Raw genomic sequence first — 25,075 nt, 5'->3', positions numbered from 1 at the left:
GTCTCATGTCCGTCGACACTCTTTGCGCAACTTTCATTGAATCGAAAAGCTTTCACTTCGCAGCACCAGCTTGGGATCCAAAATTCATGTATTCCAGGTTTTACGCCTCCCAGACAGCACTTCACCATTCCTGGCTTGGCAATTCCTCTTGAGGCTAACGGCTTTCTTTTTCCAGCCAAGAGTGATGCTTGGCCTCGCGTGTCAGCTGAGATGGGGCTAGGGCCTGGCTCTTCTCGGCGTTTCGGGTACGGAGGGCAGCTGCACCCGGCGTCGAAGCGCAACTGTGCTCATTTTCGCGGGAGAAATCTTGCCGGGCCCCGCTAAAGGCTATATCCCATTTTCGCAACTGTGAAAAGACCCGGCGCCGGGAGGCGCTCGCTCCGTGGCGCAGTTGAAAAAACGTTGCAGCGTAAAAGGATACCGTGCCCGGGCCGTTGCAGCAACATTCAAGACCGAACTGTAGGGAAACCCGGTATAGACATAGAAGCTTTACTACAAAAATGATATGAATGGCCACCTACCTCGTCAACTCGCGAATTTACTCTTCCCTTATCGCCTCTTCTCCTAATGACTGCACGACCGTACCATTTGCGCACCAACAAGCTTTCAAGTCCGCTTGGAATCGATGCATTCCCCGTGGAATTCAGTTGGCAGCTAACAGCTAAGGAAGGCTTTCATAATGTCATACAGTCTTCCTACGAACTCCAAGTTTCCACGTCGCCATCCTTCGAATCCGAAAACATCGTTTGGGACAGCAGAAAGATAGCTACAAGCAAAGATTCATCCCTCAGCGCCATCTACGCGGGCGACAGTGTGAAAAGTCGCACTCGGTATCATTGGCGCCTCCGCGTATGGGATCAATCCGACGAGCCCAGCGACAAGATCTGGGACACGGCCAAGCAAGCATGGTTCGAAACAGGGCTGTTGGAGCCATCCGACTGGAAAGCGTCCTGGATCAGCGCTCCTGTGATGACATCAACCGGGAATTCGATAAAAGATGGCAGAGTCATATACCTCTCTAGCACCTTACAGCTCGCGCAAACACCGGTCCGAGGACGGGCTTACGCAACAGCTTGTGGATGGTACAAGCTTTTCGTCAATGGGAACAGCGTCACCGGTACGGCGTTGGTGCCACGCTGGACGCCTTTTGACCAGTTCACCGAATATCAGACTTACGATATCGCAAAGTATCTGAAGGCTGGGAAGAATGTGATCAGTATAGTTGTTGCAGATGGGCGGTTCCGAGGACAGATAGGCGTCACCGAAGGGCGCTGTCGCTACGGAGACCGGCTCTCTGCACTTATGCAGCTCGAGGTGGATGCAGGTGATGGAGAAACTGTTACATTTTGTACAGACGAGACGTGGAGGTCACCAAAGGGTTCCATCGTTCGATCAGACCCCGTATGGGGCGAACACACTGACTTTCGAATCGCTGACGAATGGCTGGGGAAATGCGATACTGAGTCTTTGGACCGTGCCGAAGAGGTCTCGGTTTTGACGAAGAAGCTAATTGCAGAAGAAGTTGAACGCGTCGAAGAAGTCATGCGCTTGCCACCCAAGACTATACTTCGTGCCCCGTCAGGCGCACAAATAGTCGACTTTGGACAAAACTTTGCCGGCATCATGGCACTCAAGCTCCGTGGCCAAGCAGGCTCCAAAATCACCATAACATACAGCGAAGTCCTGTCCAGCAATGGAGAGCTTGATATCAGTTACTTGAAGCTTCCCATAGTTCCGCACATCGTACAGCGGGACGTCGTAACCCTTGGTGACAACGAAGCTGAATTCCAGCCCTGGTTCGCCATCCACGGATTCCGCTACGCTGAAGTCCAAGGCTTGGACTACGACCTTAGTCCCTCTGACGTCGAAGGAATCGTCCTGGCTTCCAACATTCCAAATACAGGATCTTTCATCTGCTCAGACGCCCGGTTAAACAAGTTATACCAGAATATTGTTTGGACTACCCGAGCCAATTTTACGGACACCCCGACTGACTGTCCGACGCGAGAGAGAATGGGTTGGACGGGAGACATTCAAGTATTCACTCCTACTGCGACCATGCTGTTCGACTGTCAGACTTTCCTGCGTCGGTACTTGCGTTGCCTGGCTGCGGAGCAACTTGCTGATGGTAGCATTCCATCGTACATTCCCAGCGCTGGATCACAGTTCAGTAGCGAGCTATCGTTGACGACGAAACTGATGTCGGGATCAACTGGATGGGGCGATGCTTCGACAATGGTGCCTTGGGCTCTGTATCAACACTACAATGATGACGTAGTCCTCTTACGGCAGTACGATAGCATGAAGAGTTGGGTGAACAGCTTGGCCCATCGAGCACGAGAAAAGATGAGCTGGAGAAGATGGTTCTGGACCAAACTCGGTGCTGGATGCGGCGAGCTCGAGCAGTACATCTTGGATACCGGCTTTAGCTATGGTGAATGGCTCCGTGTCGGAAGCGGTGTTCCCACAATCATCAAGGACGTCTTGTTCCCCAGCGCTGCTATCTCTACCGCTTACCTAGCTCACTCATCTCATCTGCTTTCCAACATCGCCAATATTCTTGGCAAACGGGACGACGCTGAAAACTATCTCACACTCTCGGAAAAGACATGCGAAGCATGGCGCACTGCTTTCGTCCAACAAAACGGTGCCCGCATCGCATCCGACTACCAAGACGACTACCTCCGCGCCCTAGCCTTCAACCTCATCTCACCAGAGCAAAAGCCCGCCGCTCTCGAACGCCTCGTAGAACTCATAGCGCAAGCCGGCTACCACCTGAAAACCGGTTTCATGAGCACAGGGCTGTTACTCCCCGTACTTGCCCAATACGGCAGGACAGACACCGCATACCGCGTGCTACTACAAGACACAGTGCCCTCATGGCTCTATCCTATCACAAAAGACGCGACAACGCTCTGGGAAACGTGGGAAGGCTACGACGGCAAGGGCAACGCGAAGATGTCGCATAATCACTATGCGTTTGGTACTGTGGCGTCATGGTTGCAGGAGAGTGTGGCGGGGCTGAAGGCTGTTGAGCCCGGCTATAGGAAGATTAGGGTTGAGCCGCTAGTTGGGGGTGGGTTGACCCATGCTAAAGCGACGCTGGAGACGCCGTTGGGGTTTGCGAAGAGTGCTTGGAGGATGGATGGGGAGAAAGGGGTTGTGAGGTTGGAGGTTGTGGTTCCGCCTTGTGCGACGGCTGAGGTGATGTTGGAGGGGGGGAAGGTTGAGACTGTGGGGTCTGGGACGTATTCCTTTGAATACAAGGTAGATTCATAGCGGTCTGGCTTGAGGATAGGGCTCTCTGGATACTCAGCTGGGATCACGTGTATCCGAGGGGTTCCGAGCGCCAAGACAGGGGCTTGAGAACACCAAATCTTTCCCCCAAATCATCTCAGCTCTTCTTCACAATCATCCTCACGTTTACTGATCCTTATCACCCATTCGCTCTCCCTCACAACCCCAAAAGGGATAACGCGCCGAACCGCAGGAAGCGCCGGTACGTTGTCGGAGGTTTCATATCGAGCCCCAATCAAGATGACGATCATCGCCCATGCCAATGCACCCCGCCACCTATCACACCCCGCGATAAGAGCACCTGCGATCATCCGCGACTTTGCTTGCTACACAAGTCATCTTACCTCCTTCCAGTCAGGTCTACGCTACTATGCAGGTAGGGCGGCGCCGCACTCCTTAGTAGGAAGGCAAGCCACTTGTTGTATGTAGCGGGCTTGTAAGCACGGCTGATCAGGTACACATCCCCAATGGGGTGGGTGATGGGCGTGGTGTCGGGGACTTGGCCGTTACCTCCACCTGCCTCTTTCGGGGTCGTGAGAAGAGTAGCGCATTTGTATAGTATGCTGTGTGATGCGAAGACCGGGTGAGTGGTGCAAAAGCAAAGGCAAAGGGGTACGGGAGGCGCGTGGTGCTTATCATTGGAAGAGACGATGTCCGAAGGGCAACGCGCCGACTATGGCTTTGGAGAGGGAGAGTATATAACCGCCTAGGAACCTGTTCTGTATCGAAGGGACAAGTCAGAGATCATCAAGCAGCTCTACTTCACAGCACAACATCCTCTCTCACAGAACTGCCACCACCACCCCTCCACCCCATCACCATGAAGGCCTCCATCTTCGTCGCCGTGGCCTCAGCCGCCCTCGTCTCCGCTGCCCCAACACCAGCCATCCTCGACGCTCGCGCTCCTCCCAACATCCCCAGCAAATCCGCTGCTACTACACAGCTCGCTGGTCTCACCGTCGCCGCCCAAGGCCCGCAGACAGGTTACTCTCGCGACCTCTTCCCCCACTGGATCACCCAGTCCGGAGCTTGCAACACACGCGAGACAGTCCTCAAGCGCGACGGCACAAATGTCGTTACCAGCAGTGCATGTGCCGCAACCTCTGGATCATGGTTCAGCCCCTACGACGGTGCTACATGGACCGCAGCCAGCGACGTCGACATTGACCACATGGTGCCTTTGAGCAATGCCTGGAAGGTGCGTTTACCCCCATCTCCTCCCATATTCCCCATCTCCTCCCATATTCCCCCACCTCCCATTCCCTCTCTTCAAACCCCCTATACTAACTTCCACCCAGTCCGGCGCAGCATCATGGACCACAGCCCGCCGTCAAGCCTTCGCCAACGACCTCACAAACCCCCAGCTCCTCGCCGTAACCGACAACGTTAACCAGGCGAAGGGTGATAAGGGTCCTGAGGAGTGGAAGCCCCCGCTAACCAGCTACTACTGCACGTACAGCAAGATGTGGATTAAGGTTAAGAGCGTGTATGCGCTTACTATTACGAGTGCGGAGAAGAGTGCGCTTACTAGTATGTTGGCTACTTGCTCGTCGTAGGGAGGTGGTAGATGGGGAGAGAGGGATTGTATATATCAATTCATGTTAATACTTTGATCGCACAAGGATTCTGTGTTGCTCGTGCCCTGCCACCAAAGGACTTTTAGTGAACTTTGCAGTGTCTCCATGAGCTAGCATTGTTACGCGGTAGCGACGGGTCGGAGACCAGATTTTATCTATAGCGTGCAAGTGGGAGATATGCTGAGCTTACAGTATCCTCGAATTCGGCTTGTGGTTTCATACACAGGTCGTTTGGCGTGTGGTAATTTTGGAGACGCCCGTAATCGACGGCTTTGAATAACTTGCCTGCTTGAGACGGCTCTGACGTCCGGATAGGTGCTAGTGGCTTGGTATATGCGTATCGTAAACTCGGGTCTCGACGTAAATCGAAGTGTACACATTCATTCACACCAAAATACGATCTCCACATGTTTTATCATCTTGTTTGATTCTCAGAGCTTGAGAGTTTGGTTCGAATTCGTCACTGCAAATCGTTCACACGGGTTGAGAAGAATGTGTTGAGATGATTCATTCGTCGTCTCTGCTCGTTACCCTAGGGTATAGAGGGCACGTATTACTCCGTCAACTACATCTTTCCTGAACAACAGAAGACAGCAAGCGCGCAATGACGCATTGCTTCCGCAGACTCAATGACCTCGCCGTAATAGGCGCGTATCCATCTATGAATCGTCGCCGATATCGACGATGGTCTTCTTCCACTTGCGGGCAGGGACCTTGCGCTTGAACAGAATGTCGATCTCGCGGTAAGAACGGCCCTTCATTTCTGGAAGGAAGAAGTATGCGACAACGAAGCAGAAGAAACCAGTACCGGCCCAGACGTAACCGCACTTGCCACCAAGGTTGGCCTCCTAGATGGTTTGTTAGTAAGAGTTCGTCACAAGGTTGAAAAGAGGTAAAACTTACGTCGGGGTTAAGCATGTAACTGGCGAGGAAAATGCAAGGAATGTTGACAACGTAGTATGCACCACGTCCGATACCGGTAGTGAGGGGCCTGAGACGAATGGACGAGGTCTCTCCGATAATGACCCATGAAGCGGGCGCCGGTCCGAGAGTGAACAGAACGGAGACAATCAGACCCAGAGAAGCCTGGGCAAGAGAAGCTGCGTTGGAGACACCGACGGAAGCAGCGATACCGAGCGCGACGAGGAAACCGACGTTGATGAGAGATCCCCAGACGTAGATAGTGCGGCGGCCGAGGTAGGTGGTGAGAATCCAGGAGAGCATGACGAAGATCATCTGGAGAGCGGAGGTGATAAGACCAAGGGCGAAAGCAGTGTTGACCGAGATACCGGCTTGGCGGAAGAAGTAGACGGCCTGGTTGGCGATGAGGTTACCAGTCAAGTTCTGGGCTGCGTACACACCGCAAACGATGAGCGTACGGTAGCGGTCGGTGCCCTTGAACAGCTCCAAAAGACTGGGCTCCTTGATGGACTTCTCGAGATCGATGGTACGGCGCATCATAGCGACGGCCTCGCTGAGGTTGAGCTGGCCCTTACGTCCGAGACGACCAACGGACTTCTCAGCCTGCTCAAGCTTGCCCTTGCGTACCAACCACCAGGGAGATTCTGGCGCCAGGTAGATGAGGATAGCGAGAGGAGTGGGGAACATCCATTGAAGCGCAATGGGGATTCTGTACGCGCTCGCGTCGGGCTTGGGGTTGTAGTAGTATGCAACACCATTGACGATGATAGCACCAATAGCCCAGAACATTTGCAACATCTGGGTGGCCGGGGCACGGAGCTGAATAGGTGTAATTTCACTGCAGTACGCGGGAGCGTTGGCAATGAAGATACCCCACGGGACACCCTCGAGAAGCTGGGAGATGAACATGACCGGGAGCGAGTTGGCGAAGTAGAAGACGAAGATGAAGCAGTTGAGAAGCATCAGACCGGAAATGGTCGCCCATCGGTATCCGATACGGCTGGTAAGAGGACCAGCCAGGCAGACACCGATAATAGCACCAACGGGTCCTCCCATCTGGAGCGCTGATTGCCAGCTAGCCGCGATAATCTTGCCGTGTGGTCGGTCGGGGTCCGGGTGTGTGAGCGGGATACCGTATTGCTTCTCGAATGCGGGCAGAGCGATGAAGTTACCCATCAAGAAGACACAGTAAGCCTCCATGATCTAGGAATATTTGTTAGCAACAAGTTCTCGATTCTGGGGAATTGAAGTGGGGAGTCTTACAATTGTGCAAGACATGATGAACGCCCAGAGAGCAGCCATAGGGTACGCCCTGACAGCTTGAATGACACCCATGTCATGCTCAGCAGTCTCAGCATCCATAGCCTGCGTCTTGAACATAGCAGCCTGAGCCTTCTCGTCAAGCGCGACCGAGTCGTCAACATGCGAGATGGCCTTCTCGACGTGCACATCGCCGCCATATTCCTTGGGGACGTCACCCATCTTTGCTAAAGGGCTCTTGCCGGGGTACAACAAGAAAAAAAGGCAAGGGGTATCAGATCAGAGAAAGGAACTCTGGGCTGGCAAAGAAGACAAAAGCAGAGCAAGACACGATAAACCGGGGAAACGTCTCCACCTTATAAACAGCACGGGGTGCGCACAATCAACGCGGGGCGGCTTAAATGTAACCTTGCAGAAACGGCATTTAGGCATGGTTAGCCATCTGGTGTACAGTAGTCCACCCCCGGGGCGCTTGAACCATCCACCCACCCCTCCCCATCTCCGAGCGCGCATTGTCTAATTCCCCAGAAAGATGGAAAATCCGTCGCTGGTGACTGGTGGGTCCGCCGTCAGCGCTATGTCCCCATGGAAGGAATGCACAAGACAGATTCCATCAATCACGGCTTCTGGCTATCAAGCTGGTTCCTTGCGCCGTCCGCGCAAGGGCCTCCAAGCCGTGCGAGGCGGCTGTCACGACCTCGTCGTACTGTGTCGCTACGCTGGCCTAGCAGCGGACCGCTCACCAGATGTATCCATAGCGCTGCGTGTTCGTTTGCAGGTGGCTGTTTCTTGTCTGCTCTAGACTTCGTATTGCTGGTAGGCCAGCACCTATCATAGCTGGCGATGCAAAGCTTTGTTCCGGTGCTAAAATACGCGCGCTAATATCCCCGCACCGCGACAGGCTTGTACGCTTGTTAACTGGAGTAGACCCGTTATTTATCCGTGGGCTCCCCAGATGGGTCGCCCTGCTGCTCCAGGATTTTGCAGGTCTCTCCACTCGTTTTCTCCACGCTGGGGGCTGGGATGAGCAGGAAGGGTCTGAGTTACACGGCGTCTGCAAGTTCCACTGATATGAGCCGTCTGACCACCCCGTTAGATCTCGCTACCAAGAATGTACAATGTGCCTCTGTGTCCTTGACAGCTTCTAGCTCGTATCCAATGGCGCTGTTCATCCCGCCACTCTTCCTTCCCGCCCCATGGGGGAGCTATGGGAGCGGTATTGAATGAAGTCGCGGTAGTGATAGCCCGAGAAGGACGCCTTCATTTAACCCCAGATACGGAACTCTGCCGGTGCAGGCGGACGGAATGCAGGTTCGAGCTTGGTGTCTTCTACTAAGAGCTAGCCGTGGCGTGATGCTAATAAGTCTTGAAAACGTCCGCTGACGCGGAGCCGCCGCATGTGCGCAGTTGGCCGCTACTACCTCCGCTAATATTTGACACGTGCAAATCTGTACGAGGTAGATGGGATACGTTCCGTGGTTTATCTGATGGATGACTGATCTTTGGTCCTTGCGCGTGTGTTTGATGCGCTGCTGGGCAACGTGACCGAGGCAGGGCAAGGTGGGATGTTGCTTTGGACTGCGTGATGATATTGCTATTGGACCTGGAGCCAGGACCTTGGGAACTGACAGGCGCGCTCAACGTCTCCGACGCAGCGGCACAGTTTGGCGGGTATGCTGCGTGGCCTCCACGTTCCGGCTTGGTAAACGGTACCTGTCACATTCAATTGCTTATGGGAAGTCCGTCCTACAGGAGTTACGACATTGTTGTGCAGTGTAGTACTTCGAAGTCGCTCCGACACGTGTTGCGCTGAACAAGGCGATTGCTGTGGCCGTGCCCCTCCGCGCATGGATACCTGTCTCGATACTGCGAATTCATCATTGCCGAACATGCCAATACGCCATCTTCTGCATAAGCTTCCGAAGAACGAGAAACCTTGTACAAAGCTGGATCAGCGGATACGGCCCAACATATTGGATCGTACCAGCCGTATTCCGTAGCTGCCCTTCCAGAGTTCATGATGCACATGACCCACTGACCTTAACTGAATCGGCGTCAGGGTGACAAGCGTAGATCCTGGATCAGTAGTTCGAAGGACAAATTCCTGCCCACTGTTATGAGCGCAACTGTACCACGCATCACCACGAAACTCTTTTGCAATCTTCTCTTGCCTCCATGGAAGTTGAATAGCAGGAAGCTGTGCGCGTTTCGGCTCCCGGCACACCCAGGGTTCGCAGATCAGATATCAATCCGGCCAACATCGCACACTCCATACATGGCGTGAGTCCTTGAGCCAATACAGGTCGGCGGGCGCCGTGTTCTTAGCACCGGAAGTATGCAGGGCGCCTGAGTTATGACGGGTTTGCGCGCGACGGAAGGTTGGTGGCGTTGATATCACGGCTCGAAGGGGTAGAGCATCCCGCCCGCAGCTGCCCAGGTGGTGGAAAAATCCTAAGCGACATTTACATGGCCTCAATACTTCGTAGCGACTCTATCTGGATGCTGAGATATGGATTGGAATGAGATATGCGCGAAAAGACCTCGACGATGAGGAGAAGACGGCGAGATGACGCTCGAGTAAGCTTTCGCACATGCGGATGCGGCGCAGACACAAGACGGACCTGAGTACTCGCGAGCGCCGCAAGACGGACCTGCGTAGTTGCTTCTCACAACGTCACGCAGCTGGTTCAGAACGCAGTCTAGGACTTTGAGCTACAGAATAGAACAATTGATGCGCAATAGATACACACGCGAAAGGAAGCTCGCACTGTCGCTGCAGTCATCTCGATTGAGCTCAACACAGCGCCATCACTAAACCCAAGACTCAAGAGATGGTACTCCTCGCCCAGAACTCGCCTTTCGTCCAGGCAACTATCTTTCCCTCACGAACCACACTCATCACTCAATTCTCAGCCTTACCCCCCTAAAATGCGCTCTCATGGGTCGCGAGAAGATGGACAGCAGTCATGATGCTAAGCAGATTTCGCGCTCCCATCGTCCATATGTGCTAGTGCTAAGCAGCATTCTGCCCCTCCAGCAGTTGCGCGGGCATCTTACCATCCTCGTCTCTCGCGTCCTTGCGAGCCCCATGTTCTTCTAGCAGTTTCCTGGCATCGACTTTGCCAGTCGAGGCAGCGAAGTGCATCGGTGTCCAACCCTTCCAGCCGGGTACGACCTCCTCCAGATCCGCGCCATGCTGCATCAGCAGGCGCATAGTATCGAGCTTACCAAATCTTGCAGCGGTGTGCAACGCAGCAGTACCCGCTATAGGCGTACCGCGTTCCAACAGCATCGCAGTGGTGCGCGGACCCTCATTCATTGCAGCGAAAGACATCAGGGACGAGCGGAAGTTCCCCAGTTTTTTGTAGCCTGGCGCAACGGGATGCAATGGGTCTGCCCCGAGCTCGAGCAATGCAGCAACTACATCTGGTCTCCTTCGCCTCACAGCCTCGTAAAGTGGCCGCTCGTGGCCGTGGCCGATGCGGATTTCGGTGACCTTCGGGTAGGCGGCGCCTAGTGCCTTGACGACAGCGGCGTGTCCACCATCGATGACCTTGTTGACGACGTCTCTTGTCACAATATCGGAAAGGGGTATGTTATGCTCTGTTGCGAAAGCAAGCAGTGCAGTCACAACAGCAGCGTGGCCATTCTGAGCCGCTACCGTCAAAGCCCGCTCAAGATTTGGGATTGGCCTTGCCGTGACCTTCCCGCGTGAATCTTTACTATAGATGGTGTGTGGTTTACTGAGAATCGTCGTGATATGTTGTGGCTGCGATAGCAGACTCAGCAACGCCAGGTCGTCGCCAGACGAGCATGTTTCGATGAGACGGCGAGCGTCGTCCTGCCCTACTAGTACATCGCCTACATCTCTGGATGAGGTGTAAAGGGCCGGCATGTCTTTAAGATCTGCCATGGTCGGCTCCGTCATAGCTGCGTGGTGGTGTTTGTGGTAATGGCAATGGTAATGGTGATGGCAACAGTAGTGGTAATGCTGGTTAATACTGTGAAGAGGAAATGTGCGCAGGTAGGCGAGGACTTGCGTGACTTTGTCTTGATTGCTGAAAGACACGAAACTTGAAGCTTTTCGTAGCTTTGACACGAGTTAAAGGCAGGTGTGGCAAACGTGAACGTGAAGTTCTAACCCTTCTAAGGTTGTTAGGCAGCCGTTTCCAGAAAGGTGGGTTCTAGCGCCTGGGCGTAAAGAAAGATACCTAAATAGCCCGCACGCGGAACCTCATGTACGGACAAACAACTCATCTAACGGTAGATACTGGTACTCCTCGTGAAGAGGACATTGTAGGCCACTTGCTGCCGCTAGTCTTCAAATAGTCGGCCGTTGAGCGCAAGGCTGAGCAGAGGGCCTACTTCAACACTTCTTCGACCCTAACTTTAGTAAGACGGCCATTTACGGATTCTTCCGCCCCATTATGACGTAGGTAACTGTTAGATATTAGTTTCTGCGTATATTGATTACCACTGAGAGATTTGTTGTAACTTGTCAAATTTTAAACGACTTCATGAGCATACCTGAGGAGACAGCCTGGCCTCTAAAAGATACAACTCCTTCCCAGCAAGCTTGCAGATGCTGAAGTGCTTCTCATTGCCGATGATGTTAGAAACTTGAGCTCAGGTTCACATACATTCTGTATAAGTTCTATCCTCTCTTACAACATAGCAGGGACGTAGTAGGATTCACGCCCCCAGACCAAGATTCAGCTTCAGTGAGAATTCGCCCTGCATGTAGAACTGTAAGGATCACAGCCTCAGATTATAGTATGGATCGCATTCCTTTGGAGTGTTGAGACTGCAGCAAGATTATGCTACAATTATACAAAGCGATGTGAAACTACTCGATATCACTCTCATTCCAGAAATCATTCCTCTACTATTTTTTACTACGTCGTATCCAATCTCCCCTTATCAAAAGCCACTGCTATACTATTGTCGATTACATTGTACGCGAAGTGAGATGATGGCGCCTTCCACCTCTCACAATGGTCGTTCGGGGCTGATGGCATCTTCCTCTCACAATGGCCGCCGTTCGGGCCTTGTAGCCATCTTTCCGTCTTGCTCTCGCTGCTAAACATCGCAACCGCCTCGCCCATGCCAGAAAGACTCCTCGAAAAAGACCTAGTCACACGCAAGCCGACAAACAGCATCACACAGGCGAGATATGAAGATTATCTCACAAAACAGTGGCGAATGTAGGTAGTACAGTACAAAGTGCATACTGATCGAAGTCTTGCGTACCTTGAAGCCATCATATACCTAAAACAAATACTAGCCTCACACCCCCAAGCCCGGATCAGGATCAGAAGCCCCACCCAGTTTAAAGCCCAGCAAAGGCATGACCCTCTCCATTGCCATGGTCACGCACTACTCGGGACACGGAACGTCCGTAAGCGTCGATCATGAGTGGAAGTTCTACACCACCAGCGTCGGCAAGGCAGTGGGTAGTTGCGGCGAAACTGACGGCAAGGAAATCGTTGCAGACAGTGACGAGACGCCTCGTGTTGGTTCGGATAGCAAGACGCTGTTCCCTGGCGGTATCTTCAAGCTGGATATTGCGGGTGAGGCATGCACCTATGAGTGCGATGGGAATAGCCCACGAAGATTGTTCTGTCCGCAGAGAGAGATTGCGTGTCGTGAGGATTCCAAGAAGAATGTGGAGGTTGGGGCCATGAAGTGTGGAAGGGGTCAGTTCTTTGCTCCGAGCGTGTTCTGGGATTTCTAGGGGGTTTGAGGTAGCATGAAGATGGGTGTTCTATTGCGGCATGTCGTTGTAACTACAGTGATGGAGACTTTTGGTCTGGTAGCCCTAGAGTTGTCCTGGAGGTGTTGCCCGGGGCGGTATCATGGGGGCTGACGTCTGCGACGAAATTTGCGAGACGGAGAGACGCCGAGTTTTATAGAGAAAGGTACATGGTTATAGATGATTGCTGCGAATGTGCTTTTCGAGTGCGACCAGTAAAGTAGTTAGCAATGAACCGCAAACAGTATGTAGCCGCAAGACCAAGGTGCCACGAAGAAATTTCTGCACCTCGCAGATTCATCGATACCCTACAATGTCCCCATGAATGTGTCGGTCCCTGGCCATGCGAATGGAATCAATATTTCTGAGCTTCACGTGACAGTCTTGAAGTGGGACTCGCATTCGTCAAAATCCGATGCGTCACCCAACACCCCAGCAGCTACCAAGCCCTGAGCCAAGCCGTAGGATGCAACGCCACGCATCCTTAGGCTGCGATCCTTCATGCCGTCGCGGATAACTCGGGACTATCAAACGAGGTTCGCGGATGATCTCTTCCACAACTCATTGTCCAGCCAAACGCGTTCTGTTTCAGAACCTATGTTCGAGCGGGGAACTCAATGGAAAGGCACAAACCGTTGTGTGTTAGACCAAGCATCTGCAAAGTCTATTTGAGGATCAGTATGCCTGGGCATCATAAATCACGGCAGTGATCTGGGCTGAGAGGTTGTTGCGGAGTGTAGCGTCTGAGGTGAGATGTGGCATGCCTTGGTACCGGGACTACGGGCGACGTAACGATCTCACACACCAAGGCTTGCCATTGGCAAATAAGTCCGTTGTTCCAACACATTGCTTGAATCCGTGTGGCGGAGTATGTACGTTGTCCATACACCGTAGTGCAGAGTTGTGGACTACAGAAGCGATGCTGCTGCCGCAAGCTTCGTATCACGTCCAACAAACCGAAGTGACGGTCAAATTGCTCGTGCGTCATCGGGATGCGAAAATAGATGGAGACACCTTCCAGAAAACGCAAGATCGCAATCGTACGACGCCTGCAAATATCGATACACTATAGGCTCCTTGGCACGTTGAGTGCTTGGTATGGCGCTGTGGCACAGACGAAGCAAATGAGCAGGCAGCAATAGATTGAGCAACTTGCATAATGGTACCGCGAAACCGGGTTCTCGGACTCGCAACGAACTCCCTCCATCTCGAGCGGCTGGACGCGCGGTGGTCAGCGCCATGAGGCATGCCGGCCCTGCACGGATAAACACAAGCCGTCAGAGCGCCGGTCGTCGAGGAAAGGTTTGGGGACCTGGGGGAATGATCGGGCGCTATCGGACCAACGATTGCTTGGCCTACCTTAATTTTCCACCGGTTCCGGACGACCCCTCAAATCGCGGGCTAGGGGCTGCCACTACACGGTACGACGCTCCGATGGCGCAGTTCTGGACTTGCGGCTCAGAGCAGGTGGGCTTGCAGTCGCTCCAGTGCTTCGCATTCGGCAGGTGCAGCAGCATGTGAAGATAGCTAGTGGACACGTTGCGTGTGGAAGCTGATCTGAAAGGATTGAGAATACGAGCCAACGGCCGATGGGGCGCTGCGACTCATCGCTGTGAGGGGTGCCTTTGGCGAGGACCAACCCAACACCGGGGATAGCAGCGGAAAGGAAATTATGCTTAAGTCTGCGCCAACCTTATCTGCTACCTTGCAGATGTAAGCGAAAGACAGATTACTGAGCGCACGCAGATCGCCGTTTATTCGTGCTCACAGTAATCTCGACGTGAAGATGTCGGCCCGCAGAGAATCACAACAGTTTTCTTTGCGACTCATGCTTGAGTGATTGAAACGACGTAGCTCCCTGCAATCGTGAACCCATGGTGTAAATATCCGGTATGTGGAGAAGCCAACGCTGGGCAGGCTTGACAAGTCGGATGACGCGGCTTCGACCGTGTGAGCTGATAAGACAAGCAGCGGGCGTTGTATGAACGTGGAGAAGGGCGGCCTTGGCCATCCATCGAAATAACAATCCTGTTTGCTACTTGGCAGGCTTGAGTGCGACTGATCCAATGGTTCCACCCGGAGGTTTACCTCTCTCGGGCAGCTGAGACGCCATGTTCCATGGCATCTCGCACAAGTGCTCGTCCGCAGTCTATGGTCTTGGATGAGTCTTGACAAGAAAAGACGGTCTGGTGAACAAGGTGCTGCGCAGCACACTTGGTAGGCAGCAGGATTTTACGCAAAGTCGGATCTCGTCATGGCGCACCACTGCCACGATGACAGTCAAGGGGCGGGAAGTCTCATGGCTTCGATGCTCAGCTCTTCTGTTCTGGAAGCGGAGAAGCGACGGCCCTGCGATACCGCCAGTGTGGGTAAGTCGGATCCTCGTGGCACGGTGGTAAGCTTAAACCGCAGGCACCAAGCTTAATCAAAGTGCTGGCCGAGCCTTTAAGCGAATGAGCTGAGAAGTTGCAAGCGCCAGATTACGTTGGTGTGGATCGGAGCGGATGTCTGATCCAGAGCGGAGTGTAGACTCGGCTTGGTTGGCGGGCACAATTTCCACGTATGCCACAAGTTTGCGGGCGGCCGTTTACTTGCGTGAAGCAGACAAGGGCAGACGGCACAGAAACTCTGCACTTAGCCGGAGCGTGTAAGGAATCCTTCGAGACTAGGCAGCTCCTTTCTCGCGCAAGTCAGCTGTTTGTCCGCTTCCAAGGGCGCCGAGAGCACGACAGGTGGAGATTTCTTAGAGGACCGAGGCCAAGCATGCCATGGCCTGCCACAATCTGAGGGCGACGCGAGCGTGGGTTGGTTTTGGGACGACACGGACTTTTGGAACGCCTTGGCTGTGCTTGGTGTATTGCTGCTAGCGGGGGCCAAGCAGGACAAGACGGACTGACGGACTGATGGACCACACCGCGAAGTCTTGGGAGGTGTCAGCGCTGGGGTCCGAGTGGGGCTGCCAAGGGATCGAAGGCTTGTCGAAAATAAAGATTCGTTTAGAGTTATCCGGCTCGCAAAGCTTGGCTGATCGAGCCAACGCCGCCAGCCGCTGGGTTGGCCTGGGCATGCCGTGGCTTCGGCGTGTGCGAGCCGCCGTGAGGGCAAGTCGCTGCAAACAATTTCTCAGGTCATCTGGCGACGCTGCTTGGTGGAACAGGGCGGCATGGCAGACATTGGGGGCTGTGTGTGTGGGTAGATGCTGCTGGGGCTCCGCTGGAACGGGGGGCCAGTGAGCAGCTAACGGGGGTCCAAATAAAGCTTGTCGTGCGCCTTATTTCGCTATCAGACGCCACTCCACGTCTCGGCGGGCGATCAAGACGACGACCCCAGCGCCCAGAAAGGGCCAGAGACGCCAAAGGAGCATTGCTGGGTCCCAAGCCCGCCTGCCTGCAAGTACATGAGGGCGGATGACTGCTGATGGCTTTCCAAAAGTTTCGCCCTCTGACCCATCTTCCCCAACTTCCAACTTCCAGGTTCCGTCACTTAACGCCGCCTATACCAAGTGGATCACTGCCGCGCACGCCTATCAGACGCTGACTCCGTTTCATTGCCGGCCCGTTTCACGTCACCGGACCTCGACACATTTGACCTCATCGCGCTGCCCCATACAGACGTTGCGACGGCTTTGCAGACACCTCTCGTCACAGTCACACACCCTATTGTAAGTATCTATTTATGTTTCGTGTCTCCATGCCGCTTTGTCTGCCCCCTCTCTGGCCTGCTGTTCCTTGGTCCGCCATATTCCAACATTTATGCGCACCGTTTTCCGCGTTTGCCGGAAACCCTGCATACCAAGATTATTGCAACTGTCGCATTGTTGAATCGAAGCGCTCGTTCCATGGCTTGGACTAACGCGAGCCACACAGCATCTATGAGGTCTTGACACCTCGGCACTATCTTCGACACATCTTCCCACACACGTCTTCGCAATGGAGACCTACCACGGACACGTTCGCACGCCAAATGATGCCATCATCTTATTCGAGGCCTGCCGCATCGGCATACTACCGCGGGTGCAGCGCCGCCTATCCGAGAAGGAGCGCCAGCAGATCAAGTCAGGCTCAGTGTTTGTATGGGACGAGCGCGAGGCCGGCATGAGGCGGTGGACCGACGGAAAATCATGGAGTGCGAGTCGCGTGTCGGGCAGCTTTCTCACATACCGAGAGATGGAGGGCAAGCGGGGAGGCAGCGCAGTTCCCACGGCCCCAGTAGCAAAGCGAGCGAGTGGAAAGTCGCCAGACGGCACAGGCTCAGGTGAATCAGACGGCGAGGGACCAGACGGCTACCGGTACAAGCCGGATGGTCTCATGAAGCAGTCATTCAGCATCACCACCCAGAGCGGACAGCACCTCCACCTCATCAGCTACTACTCGCGATCGAATTCCAACAACCTCCCACAGCCTACCAACGATGCGCAACTGCGGCACATCCGCCCGCCAAAGAACATGTATCCGGAGTCGGCAGTGAACGAGACCCAGACCGTGCCTGCCGTCACTCGCGGGCCCATGCCTGGCTCACCATACAGCGCACCCGGACACAGCATGGCGCCTTCATCGCCGTACACCCGTGGCGGTCCTGTTGCACCCATGTACGCGATACCAATGTATCCTCCCACACCACCAAACGGTACACCCCCAATGTACTACTCGCACCAACCTTACTTCTACCCCGGTGTCGTCTATGCGCAGCCTCCATACCACCCACAACACGTCTTCGACCGTCCGCCGCACATGGCCCACCCTCACGCTCCACAAGGCCACCATCCCATGCTGATGCAACATCCTGCCTACGCAGCGCATGCCGCTCACGCCGCTCAACAATACATGGCGACACCACCACTTCGCACACCATCGACAGCTGAACAAGCTCAACAGCAACACCTTCAACGTGCCAGTGCCCCTGCGCCTCCTCCAGGACCAACAACTACAATTCCCGAGCAAGGTCCGCAACTTCCAGCGATCAACGGCGCGGCCGCCTCAGCAGGTGCCAACAAGCCACCGACACCAGAGCCCTCCGACAAGTCTGAGTCTCGGGCACCCGAGTCAAATAGCACCGCCGCACCCGCAGCATCAAGACCGCTTCCTACTCTGGGGTCGCTACTCAACGGCGAGAACCAAGACAAGGACAATCAGAACAACAGCCGTTCTGGTAGCCGGAGTCCTAACACCGCAACGAGATTCCCCCGAGACTTGGCACCGGAGAGACTCGCTAAGAACAGCACCGCTGCCGATAGCAGCGCGCTGAACAAGCTCAACAGCGTCTTTGTGCGATCATAGCAATATCGCGACTAGTGTCTTCTCCTTCTTCTGCTGCTGCCAAGTAGCCTCTTCTTCTTCTTCCACATTTACGTTCCGTACTCTCCACTTTTACTTCCGAGTACGGGAGGTCTTCTTCAGCATTTACGAATGGCATATGGGCGGCGTTCGGGTATCACGGCTACACGGCCAAATCATGATAAGCCTTGGGGGGCTGGGAAGATGCGCGGTTCATAGCATCGGCCGATAATCGGGCCTGGAGTTCACGGTGTAATCCCTTCACACAACTTTGTTGGTCAACGAAGTTCTATGCGTATCACGCTAGCTATGATGTCTGTCGCTGCTTGCAATGCAAAATTTCATACCGCTATCGCATGCAATTTTTTTCGAATATGATCGCTCCGTGACTGTCTTGACGTTCACTTTAGAGTTTAACGTTGCTTTATGCTTAACGTGTCTAATCGCGACTAGCGATAAGCTTTCAGCACTGACATCATCACCATCACCCAGCATTCTCCCTATCAACTCCCACACCGTCCAGCAGCAAGCCAAGCCCGCTATCATCACCAAGCCGACTTCTTGCGACTCTTGCGATACCTTGTTTAACGTCTCCGCTGAGCTTCCAGTGCTTCTCTCCCGGCAATTACCCAATCACCCCCATTTTAACGGAACTAGCCACCCATCGCAGCTTCCTGTTAAGGAAGGCCGCTTGTCTATCATGTAGTGTCAGACCCTATCTTAAGTAGCTCCGCGGGTCAACATGAGAGATACCCCGCAGTGGTACGGCAACTTGCGGGCGTGAGCGTATCGCGTGTAGGGAGATGCAGGGGTGGCTTATCATTATGGGTGGTGGGACGTCAATGGCGCGTTGGAGGTCGGCTATCGTTCGTGGAGGTTTGTGCGTCGACGTTGACGTCGCGTCGTCTTTCTGGTAGTGGTATATTTCCTTTCGTGACATCGACTTTCGAGATTCAGTGTCGCGCGTCTTTGTTCTTCCATTGACAGCTATTCGAAGCGACCGAGCGCCCTCGAGGAATCACATCATGGCCTCTGCGACTGATCACCCACCTACATCATCGCATCCTGCGCCCTTGGATGTCGAGAAAGAAGCGATTGTCGAAGACAACGGCAAAGGCCTCAAGAAAGTTCTCGACGAGAAACTCTTGAAGCACTCGCACGATGCCGATGCCGCGATGAAGGCGTTTGAGGGCATGGAGGGCCAGGTTGTGGAGTTGACGGAAGAGAAGAGTAAAGCGCTGCTGAGGAAGATTGATATGCATATGATGCCCGTAAGTATATTGCATTGTCCTGATGTTTATCAAATGTTCCTGAGTACATTCTGGATATGAGCTCACGAGGTCACCAGATCATGTGCGTAGTTTACGGTCTCAATTACCTCGACAAGACCACACTGAGCTACGCAAGTATCATGGGCCTGAAACTCCCTCCTTCCGACAACATACTAAAATCTGGTATTGGTCTCGTCGGAGACCAGTACTCATGGCTGGGTAGTATGTTCTACTTTGGATACATCGCATGGGAGTATCCTACCACGCGTTTACTCCAAGTTCTACCACTAGGAAAATATTGTAAGTCTCTTCCCTTTACTTGTCTTTCCTATCCAATCTTTCGTGAACGAACTAACATATCCAAGCGGCCTTCAACATCATAATGTGGGGCCTCGTCCTATCCTGTTTCGCAGCCGTAGAAAACTACGCCGGAGCAATCGCCATCCGCTTCTTCCTCGGCGTCTTCGAAGCAGCCGTGACCCCCGGTTTCGCCCTCTTCACCTCACAATGGTACACCAAGAAAGAGCAAGGTTCACGCACAGCCATCTGGTTCAGTTTCAACGGTTTTGCGCAGATCTTCGGCGGCTGCGTTGCCTACGGTATCGCTGTGGGCTGTCGCAAGTACGGTACTATCATGGAGCCTTGGAAGATTGTTTTCTTGGTCACCGGACTACTTACTACGTGTCTTGGTATCGCGTTTTTGTGGATAGTGCCGGATAATCAGTTGAACTGTAGGTGGCTGAGTAAGGAAGATCGGGTTCTGGCTATTGAGCGTATTAGGATTAATGCGCAGGGTGTGGGTAACAAGCACTTCAAGTGGTATCAGTTGAAGGAGGCGCTGCTTGATCCGTTGAGCTGGGCGTTCTTCTTCTACGCGCTGATCGCTGATATACCCAACGGTAAGACACGCTTCTCACAAACTTCACCGAAACGACTACTAACATCCCGTCAAGGCGGCATCTCAAACTTCTTCTCCCAACTCATCGTCGGCTTCGGGTACACGCCAGAAGAGTCGCTCCTCTACGGCACCCCAGGCGGCGCAGTCGAAGTCGTCTTCCTCATTGCCTGCGGCTGGGCTGGCGACAAATACGGCTACCGCCTCCTCATCTCCATGATCGGTCTCACCACTGCTATGATCGGCATGATCCTCATCGTCGCACTGCCTCTATCCAGCAACTCCGGTCGTCTAGCTGGCTACTATCTCACCCAAGCCAGCCCCACTCCTTTCGTCGCTCTGCTCAGTCTTATCTCGAGTAATGTAGCGGGATACACGAAGAAGACGACTGTTGCGGCTATGTATTTGATCGGATATTGTGCTGGTAATATCATTGGTACGTACTATCTGTATGCTTCGAGCATAACGAGCGGCTTTGACTAACGCAATTCACTCATGTAGGCCCCCAGACTTTCCGCCAGCAAGACGCGCCTCGTTACGTTTCCGCTGAGATCACGATCATCGTCTGTTATGGCGTTTGCTTGGGTATCATAGCATTCATCCACTTCTACTGCGTAAGGCAGAATAAGAAGAAGGCGCAGATTCGGGCGGAGCCTGGATACGTGAAACTCGAAAACCAAGAGTGAGTTTGATCGCTCGAATGCATCGATCAGTTGTGCAGGTGCTAATCACTGGTGCAGATGGCTTGACCTTACGGATAGAGAGAACCCAGAGTTCATCTACACATTGTAGGAAGTGTTTTGGGAAGCATGAGATGAGTCCGCAACGAAACCACAACAGATGATAGATTCATACAATCATAACGCTGACGAGGAGGCAATCTCCTTCTCACACACTCAAATCAAAGACTTACTTCGCTCGTGGAACGAACCAGCCAGTGCAAACGAAGACGACAATGCCCGTCCGTCCTACCGCGACACCACACCTCACGGCTGCTGTGCAGGCTTCACCTTGACCATCATAGGCCCTTTATCCCAAAGCGCAAAAACCTTCTGGTCCATCCAATTTGTTTCCTTATCCACAAGTTCCAAATCATAAGCGAAGAGTACCTTGGTGAGAATGAGGCGCGTTTCCGCATGTGCAAGACTAGAGACGATAATGTCAGCCCGACGTTTCCTTCTTATCTCCTCTTTGAAACGGACCTGTTCAGGCCATGAAAAGGACGAGAGTGGTGTGAAAAGAAAGAAGAGAACTTACGTCTTCCCAATACAATTCCTCGGCCCAAAGCTAAACGGCTGATGCGCCGCCCTCTTATCATCCTTGTACCGCTCATCCCCCAACCAGCGCTCTGGCACAAAAGCGTCCGGATCCCTATAGTTCCTCTCAGAATGGCCCATGGCATGCATGGAAACATATACCGATGCCCCGCCAGGGACGTAGTAGCCCGAGACCCGATCACCGCCAGCTGGTACCACACGAGCGAGGCCCGTAGCAGCAGGCGGGTAGTATCTGAGCGCTTCCTGGAAGACAGCAATTAGATAGTCCAGTTTATTGACTTCATCCACGGTGATCTGATCCGCAGAGGAGAAGCGCGACCGAATTTCGGTTACGAGTTTCTTATAGGGCTGTGGGTTGCGGAGGAGGAGGTACGTTGCTCCCGCCAGAGCCGTCGCACTCGTTTCGCTGCCTGCGATGAGAAAAGCCACAGCGTTACTATCCATTTCCGCGCGGGTCAAGCGTGTGTTTTCTTTGTCTTGGTTTTTGATGATGTGTGTGAAGAAATCCGGGCGCGTGTCTTCTCCGCTTTGGATCTTTTCAAGTCGCTTGCTTACCATGTCGTGGGCCCGTTTCGCAAATTCGTAGCGGGCGCGCATGGGGCCTGTATTATCGGTGAAGAGACTTCGCACGAAGTCGAGGTACCGGAATACGAAGTGTTTGCCTCTGGAGACGTGGAGGGCGATGGCTTGGAGGCTGCGGAGGGTGATGAATATCCAGTGATGTTCTCTGGAATCGCGGAGGCAGTAGAGAGGTTCGCCGAATGTGAGGTCGGATATGATGTCAAAGGTCGTGAAGTCTATTATGTATGATCAGCCTAGTTTCCTAGAGTGGAAAACGCTGCGTGGGGGTTACGCACTGTACCATGTCCTCATATCAATGTCTTCATCCTCGGCAGCGTGTTCGCCCAAACGCCGAACGAGAAGATCGACATAAGACTGTATGAGGCTTTCTTGTCCTCGTAGAGCCTTGTCGCTGAAGGCGTGGGAGAGGTTGCGGCGTTGCCGCGGATGTCCCTCTTCGTCTGCTATGAGAAGTGACAGAACGCCATTGACAGGCCGGGGGCTATCTTCTGATCAGCATTTTCTCGTTCATGGCTTCGAACGGAATTAGCTTACAACCACTTCAGATCTTTGACGAAATTCTCGGCATTCTTGTTCCTTACTTGTTTGTGGCCGTAGATATCCTGCCACGCGGTCTCTCCCGAGATGAAACTGACTTCATTCGGTTCTAGACGGACTGCATCACCGTACTTGTCGTGACATTCTTTGATCCATTTGACCACACTACCATCACGGATGTGTAGGGCGAAACATAGACCGGTAGAGCGTGCGAAGAGAGGACCAGGTATGTGCCTTAGAGGATGGAAGAAGATGTTGTATATTACTGAGCCGATAGCGTAGATGATAGCCTGTTTGAAGTCAGTATAGTTTCATAGCTGGGCTGATTCAAGGTAGTGATTAGGGCAATGGATAGTCTACTGCTGTCAAGACTGTAGGACGGATGCCAGGAGCCGGGGCAAGGGTGACGGCAACCTCGGGAGAGTGAAGTATATACTCACTGAAGCCAAAACCACTTCGAACGCATTGAAAATGCCTTTCAAGCTGAACAGCGCAAAGCCCGTGGTCGAGATACTCGTCAAAATCGTCATGATTGCACTTGAGCGATACTGACTCGAATCCAGATAATCCCCACGTTATGTATCTGGAGAGCGGCTTGACTTGAAGATGTCATATAGCAAGGCATCATCCGCCGGGTCAATCAGAAAGACCGTAGAACGACCGCTTCATACGCTCCGCCTAGGTTTCTACAAAGTTCACGACATGGGATTGTACATCGAACGTCCGTGCGCGAGAGTCGTTGATCTTCAGGCTCGTGCTGGCATAAGCAAGCTAGCACGAATCGATATCTGATCGTTAACTTTAAACTCAATGTCCCCTCATACAGAGCGTAAGCATCGGCCAGACTGTGGTCAACACCCCGCCTGCCCCACCACTTCGGTCAATTCGTCTCACTGCCTCCGAATGTCGTTCTTGTATCGCTCCCGTCGCGGTCCGTAGGATGTCCACAATGCTTGTAACCCCCATGCAGGACGATACTGGTGGGGTTCGATGTACGCGCTGTGACATGTGATGCCGACCGATGAGCGAAATACATCAATCCAGGGTCTAGATGAAACGTCCCCGGCCAAGAATGCACGCTTCGAGTGTACCCCGCTCCCAACAGCGGGCTTATGGGGGTATATAGTCGAATGGGATAGATGCGCTACCGATCGAAGTTGCTCTTGAATTGGGTACGAGCAGCAATCAAGATTCGGCATGTCGGAGCACAGCTCGAAGCCCAGTGTTCGATCGCTCTTGTATGCTTATCAGTTTGAGTGGACGCGTAATCGGATCGTATTTCAGTCTGCACAAGTCGTTCGAGGTGACGTCGGCAGGTACTGCTCAGTGGGCACAGTTTGGAAGCGATGATCTTCGGCTCTTCGTGCTACCTGACGGGCAAAAACTATCACACAAACAGTTAGCAGTATGAGGGAAAAGTGTCATGTTGATAGGGCCTCGATAAGCATCGTCTCCTCATTATCCTGCCTAGAAAGACTGCATATGTATGCACCGAGTGTGTCGCCGCACGCGTCAATCTTGGTATGTGGTATTGTGATATAGACCCTCCCGACGCCTGTTCGTATAACCTGCCCATCGTGCTCGCGACGGCCGATGCGAATAAGGCGATATCGACCGCCCATGCCCAAACAAAAAGGTATCGTAGAAAAGAAATATCGGTTCGCACTTGAATCGCATGACGTCTTACAACTATCTCGTAGGTCTTCGCGCAGCTGGGGATCCCCTATCACATAGTCAGCGGTGCACCTTGTGTTGTATAGTCCTTCACGACTACCTACCCATCGTGCGCAGCATTCCATGTCTTGACAAACGCACGTTGCGTCTTATCTGCGTAGTCCTCTGTGTTGACTTCCTTGACTCCGACCTTGGCGCCATCTTTGGTGAAGACGACGTTCTTCTTCTCCATCTTCTTGACACCGCGCTCGGCGAGCTCGTTGGAATAAAGGAAGATCTGTAGTGGCGCGTGGCTTAGCATTTCGTCCGCGCGCATAACCAGGGAGATGCCTTACCTGATAGCCGACCCATCCTACGCCTCCAACAACCGCGAAGAGAATGAAGAGCGGGATGAGGTTCAATGCGCCCATGGTTGTGGTGGTGATGACGTAGCGAGGCTGGTGTTGCGCTGAGGTTCGTGTGGCGGGGTAACCTTGCGAGAGCCGAGTGCGTCTGTGAATGAGGCTGGAGAGGAAAGGGATACGGATAGACTTCAAGAAAGAAGACTTCTAGGTTTGCGCAAATTGTTGAAGGGCTAGGGGCCCACAGTTGCTATAGATGCCGTGGCTGTGGCTGAGTAGATGAAACCCCGAACACGAATTGAAGGGTCAGCCTTGGCACGGAAACGGGCCGCAGCTGATCGCCGCGGATGATGCCTCGATCAATGATCCGGGCATGTGAGCGGCCAAGATGAACTTTTGTTTCTTGTATCATGGGTGC

General features: G+C 53.4%; 9 protein-coding genes across 9 annotated transcripts; 5 read left to right on the top strand and 4 right to left on the bottom strand.

Moving 5' to 3' along the window:
- The first annotated feature begins 557 nt into the window (after window positions 1–557).
- Window positions 558–3,437, top strand: BKA58DRAFT_231287 (alpha-L-rhamnosidase A). The gene has a single exon (XM_046166496.1). It carries the CDS (start codon window positions 568–570, stop codon window positions 3,277–3,279), a length of 2,712 nt encoding a protein of 903 aa, XP_046021670.1. The 5' UTR covers window positions 558–567; the 3' UTR covers window positions 3,280–3,437.
- A 426-nt stretch (window positions 3,438–3,863) lies between these two features.
- Window positions 3,864–4,876, top strand: BKA58DRAFT_231282 (uncharacterized protein). Its single transcript, XM_046166495.1, has 2 exons — window positions 3,864–4,495; window positions 4,596–4,876. Exons 1-2 carry the CDS (start codon window positions 4,118–4,120, stop codon window positions 4,851–4,853), a joined length of 636 nt encoding a protein of 211 aa, XP_046021669.1. The 5' UTR covers window positions 3,864–4,117; the 3' UTR covers window positions 4,854–4,876.
- A 617-nt stretch (window positions 4,877–5,493) lies between these two features.
- On the bottom strand, window positions 5,494–7,432 carry BKA58DRAFT_231262 (maltose permease MAL61). The gene is made up of 3 exons (XM_046166493.1): window positions 7,059–7,432; window positions 5,778–6,998; window positions 5,494–5,722 (listed from the first exon to the last, which is right to left on the bottom strand). Exons 1-3 carry the CDS (start codon window positions 7,275–7,277, stop codon window positions 5,534–5,536), a joined length of 1,629 nt encoding a protein of 542 aa, XP_046021668.1. The 5' UTR covers window positions 7,278–7,432; the 3' UTR covers window positions 5,494–5,533.
- A 2,636-nt stretch (window positions 7,433–10,068) lies between these two features.
- On the bottom strand, window positions 10,069–10,950 carry BKA58DRAFT_413609 (ankyrin repeat-containing domain protein; the record flags this gene model as incomplete). The annotated part of the gene is made up of 1 exon (XM_046172434.1): window positions 10,069–10,950. One exon carries the CDS (start codon window positions 10,948–10,950, stop codon window positions 10,069–10,071), a length of 882 nt encoding a protein of 293 aa, XP_046021667.1.
- A 1,358-nt stretch (window positions 10,951–12,308) lies between these two features.
- Window positions 12,309–13,178, top strand: BKA58DRAFT_231244 (uncharacterized protein). Its single transcript, XM_046166492.1, has one exon. It carries the CDS (start codon window positions 12,403–12,405, stop codon window positions 12,787–12,789), a length of 387 nt encoding a protein of 128 aa, XP_046021666.1. The 5' UTR covers window positions 12,309–12,402; the 3' UTR covers window positions 12,790–13,178.
- A 3,267-nt stretch (window positions 13,179–16,445) lies between these two features.
- BKA58DRAFT_390679 (camp-independent regulatory protein pac2) lies at window positions 16,446–18,441 on the top strand. Its single transcript, XM_046170850.1, has one exon. It carries the CDS (start codon window positions 16,737–16,739, stop codon window positions 18,081–18,083), a length of 1,347 nt encoding a protein of 448 aa, XP_046021665.1. The 5' UTR covers window positions 16,446–16,736; the 3' UTR covers window positions 18,084–18,441.
- A 505-nt stretch (window positions 18,442–18,946) lies between these two features.
- BKA58DRAFT_231104 (membrane transporter) lies at window positions 18,947–21,269 on the top strand. The gene is made up of 6 exons (XM_046166490.1): window positions 18,947–19,351; window positions 19,429–19,651; window positions 19,717–20,250; window positions 20,305–20,682; window positions 20,748–20,928; window positions 20,987–21,269. Exons 1-6 carry the CDS (start codon window positions 19,106–19,108, stop codon window positions 21,036–21,038), a joined length of 1,614 nt encoding a protein of 537 aa, XP_046021664.1. The 5' UTR covers window positions 18,947–19,105; the 3' UTR covers window positions 21,039–21,269.
- BKA58DRAFT_413606 (cytochrome P450 monooxygenase-like protein) lies at window positions 21,233–23,172 on the bottom strand (the record flags this gene model as incomplete). Its single annotated transcript, XM_046172433.1, has 5 exons — window positions 21,233–21,392; window positions 21,504–22,320; window positions 22,381–22,586; window positions 22,640–22,932; window positions 23,083–23,172. 5 exons carry the CDS (start codon window positions 23,170–23,172, stop codon window positions 21,233–21,235), a joined length of 1,566 nt encoding a protein of 521 aa, XP_046021663.1.
- Window positions 23,173–23,945: 773 nt separating this feature from the next.
- BKA58DRAFT_231230 (uncharacterized protein) lies at window positions 23,946–24,816 on the bottom strand. The gene is made up of 4 exons (XM_046166491.1): window positions 24,652–24,816; window positions 24,421–24,593; window positions 24,309–24,365; window positions 23,946–24,026 (listed from the first exon to the last, which is right to left on the bottom strand). The coding sequence occupies exons 1-3, from the start codon at window positions 24,724–24,726 to the stop codon at window positions 24,332–24,334; spliced, it is 282 nt and encodes a 93-aa protein (XP_046021662.1). The 5' UTR covers window positions 24,727–24,816; the 3' UTR covers window positions 23,946–24,026; window positions 24,309–24,331.
- Window positions 24,817–25,075: the final 259 nt, after the last annotated feature.

This window comes from Alternaria rosae (assembly GCF_020736505.1).
Source record: "Alternaria rosae strain MPI-PUGE-AT-0040 chromosome Unknown BKA58scaffold_9, whole genome shotgun sequence".
Lineage (NCBI taxonomy): Eukaryota > Fungi > Ascomycota > Dothideomycetes > Pleosporales > Pleosporaceae > Alternaria > Alternaria rosae.
The sequence above is the reverse complement of the archived record's forward strand: the minus strand, read 5'-3'. Positions and strand labels throughout refer to the sequence as shown.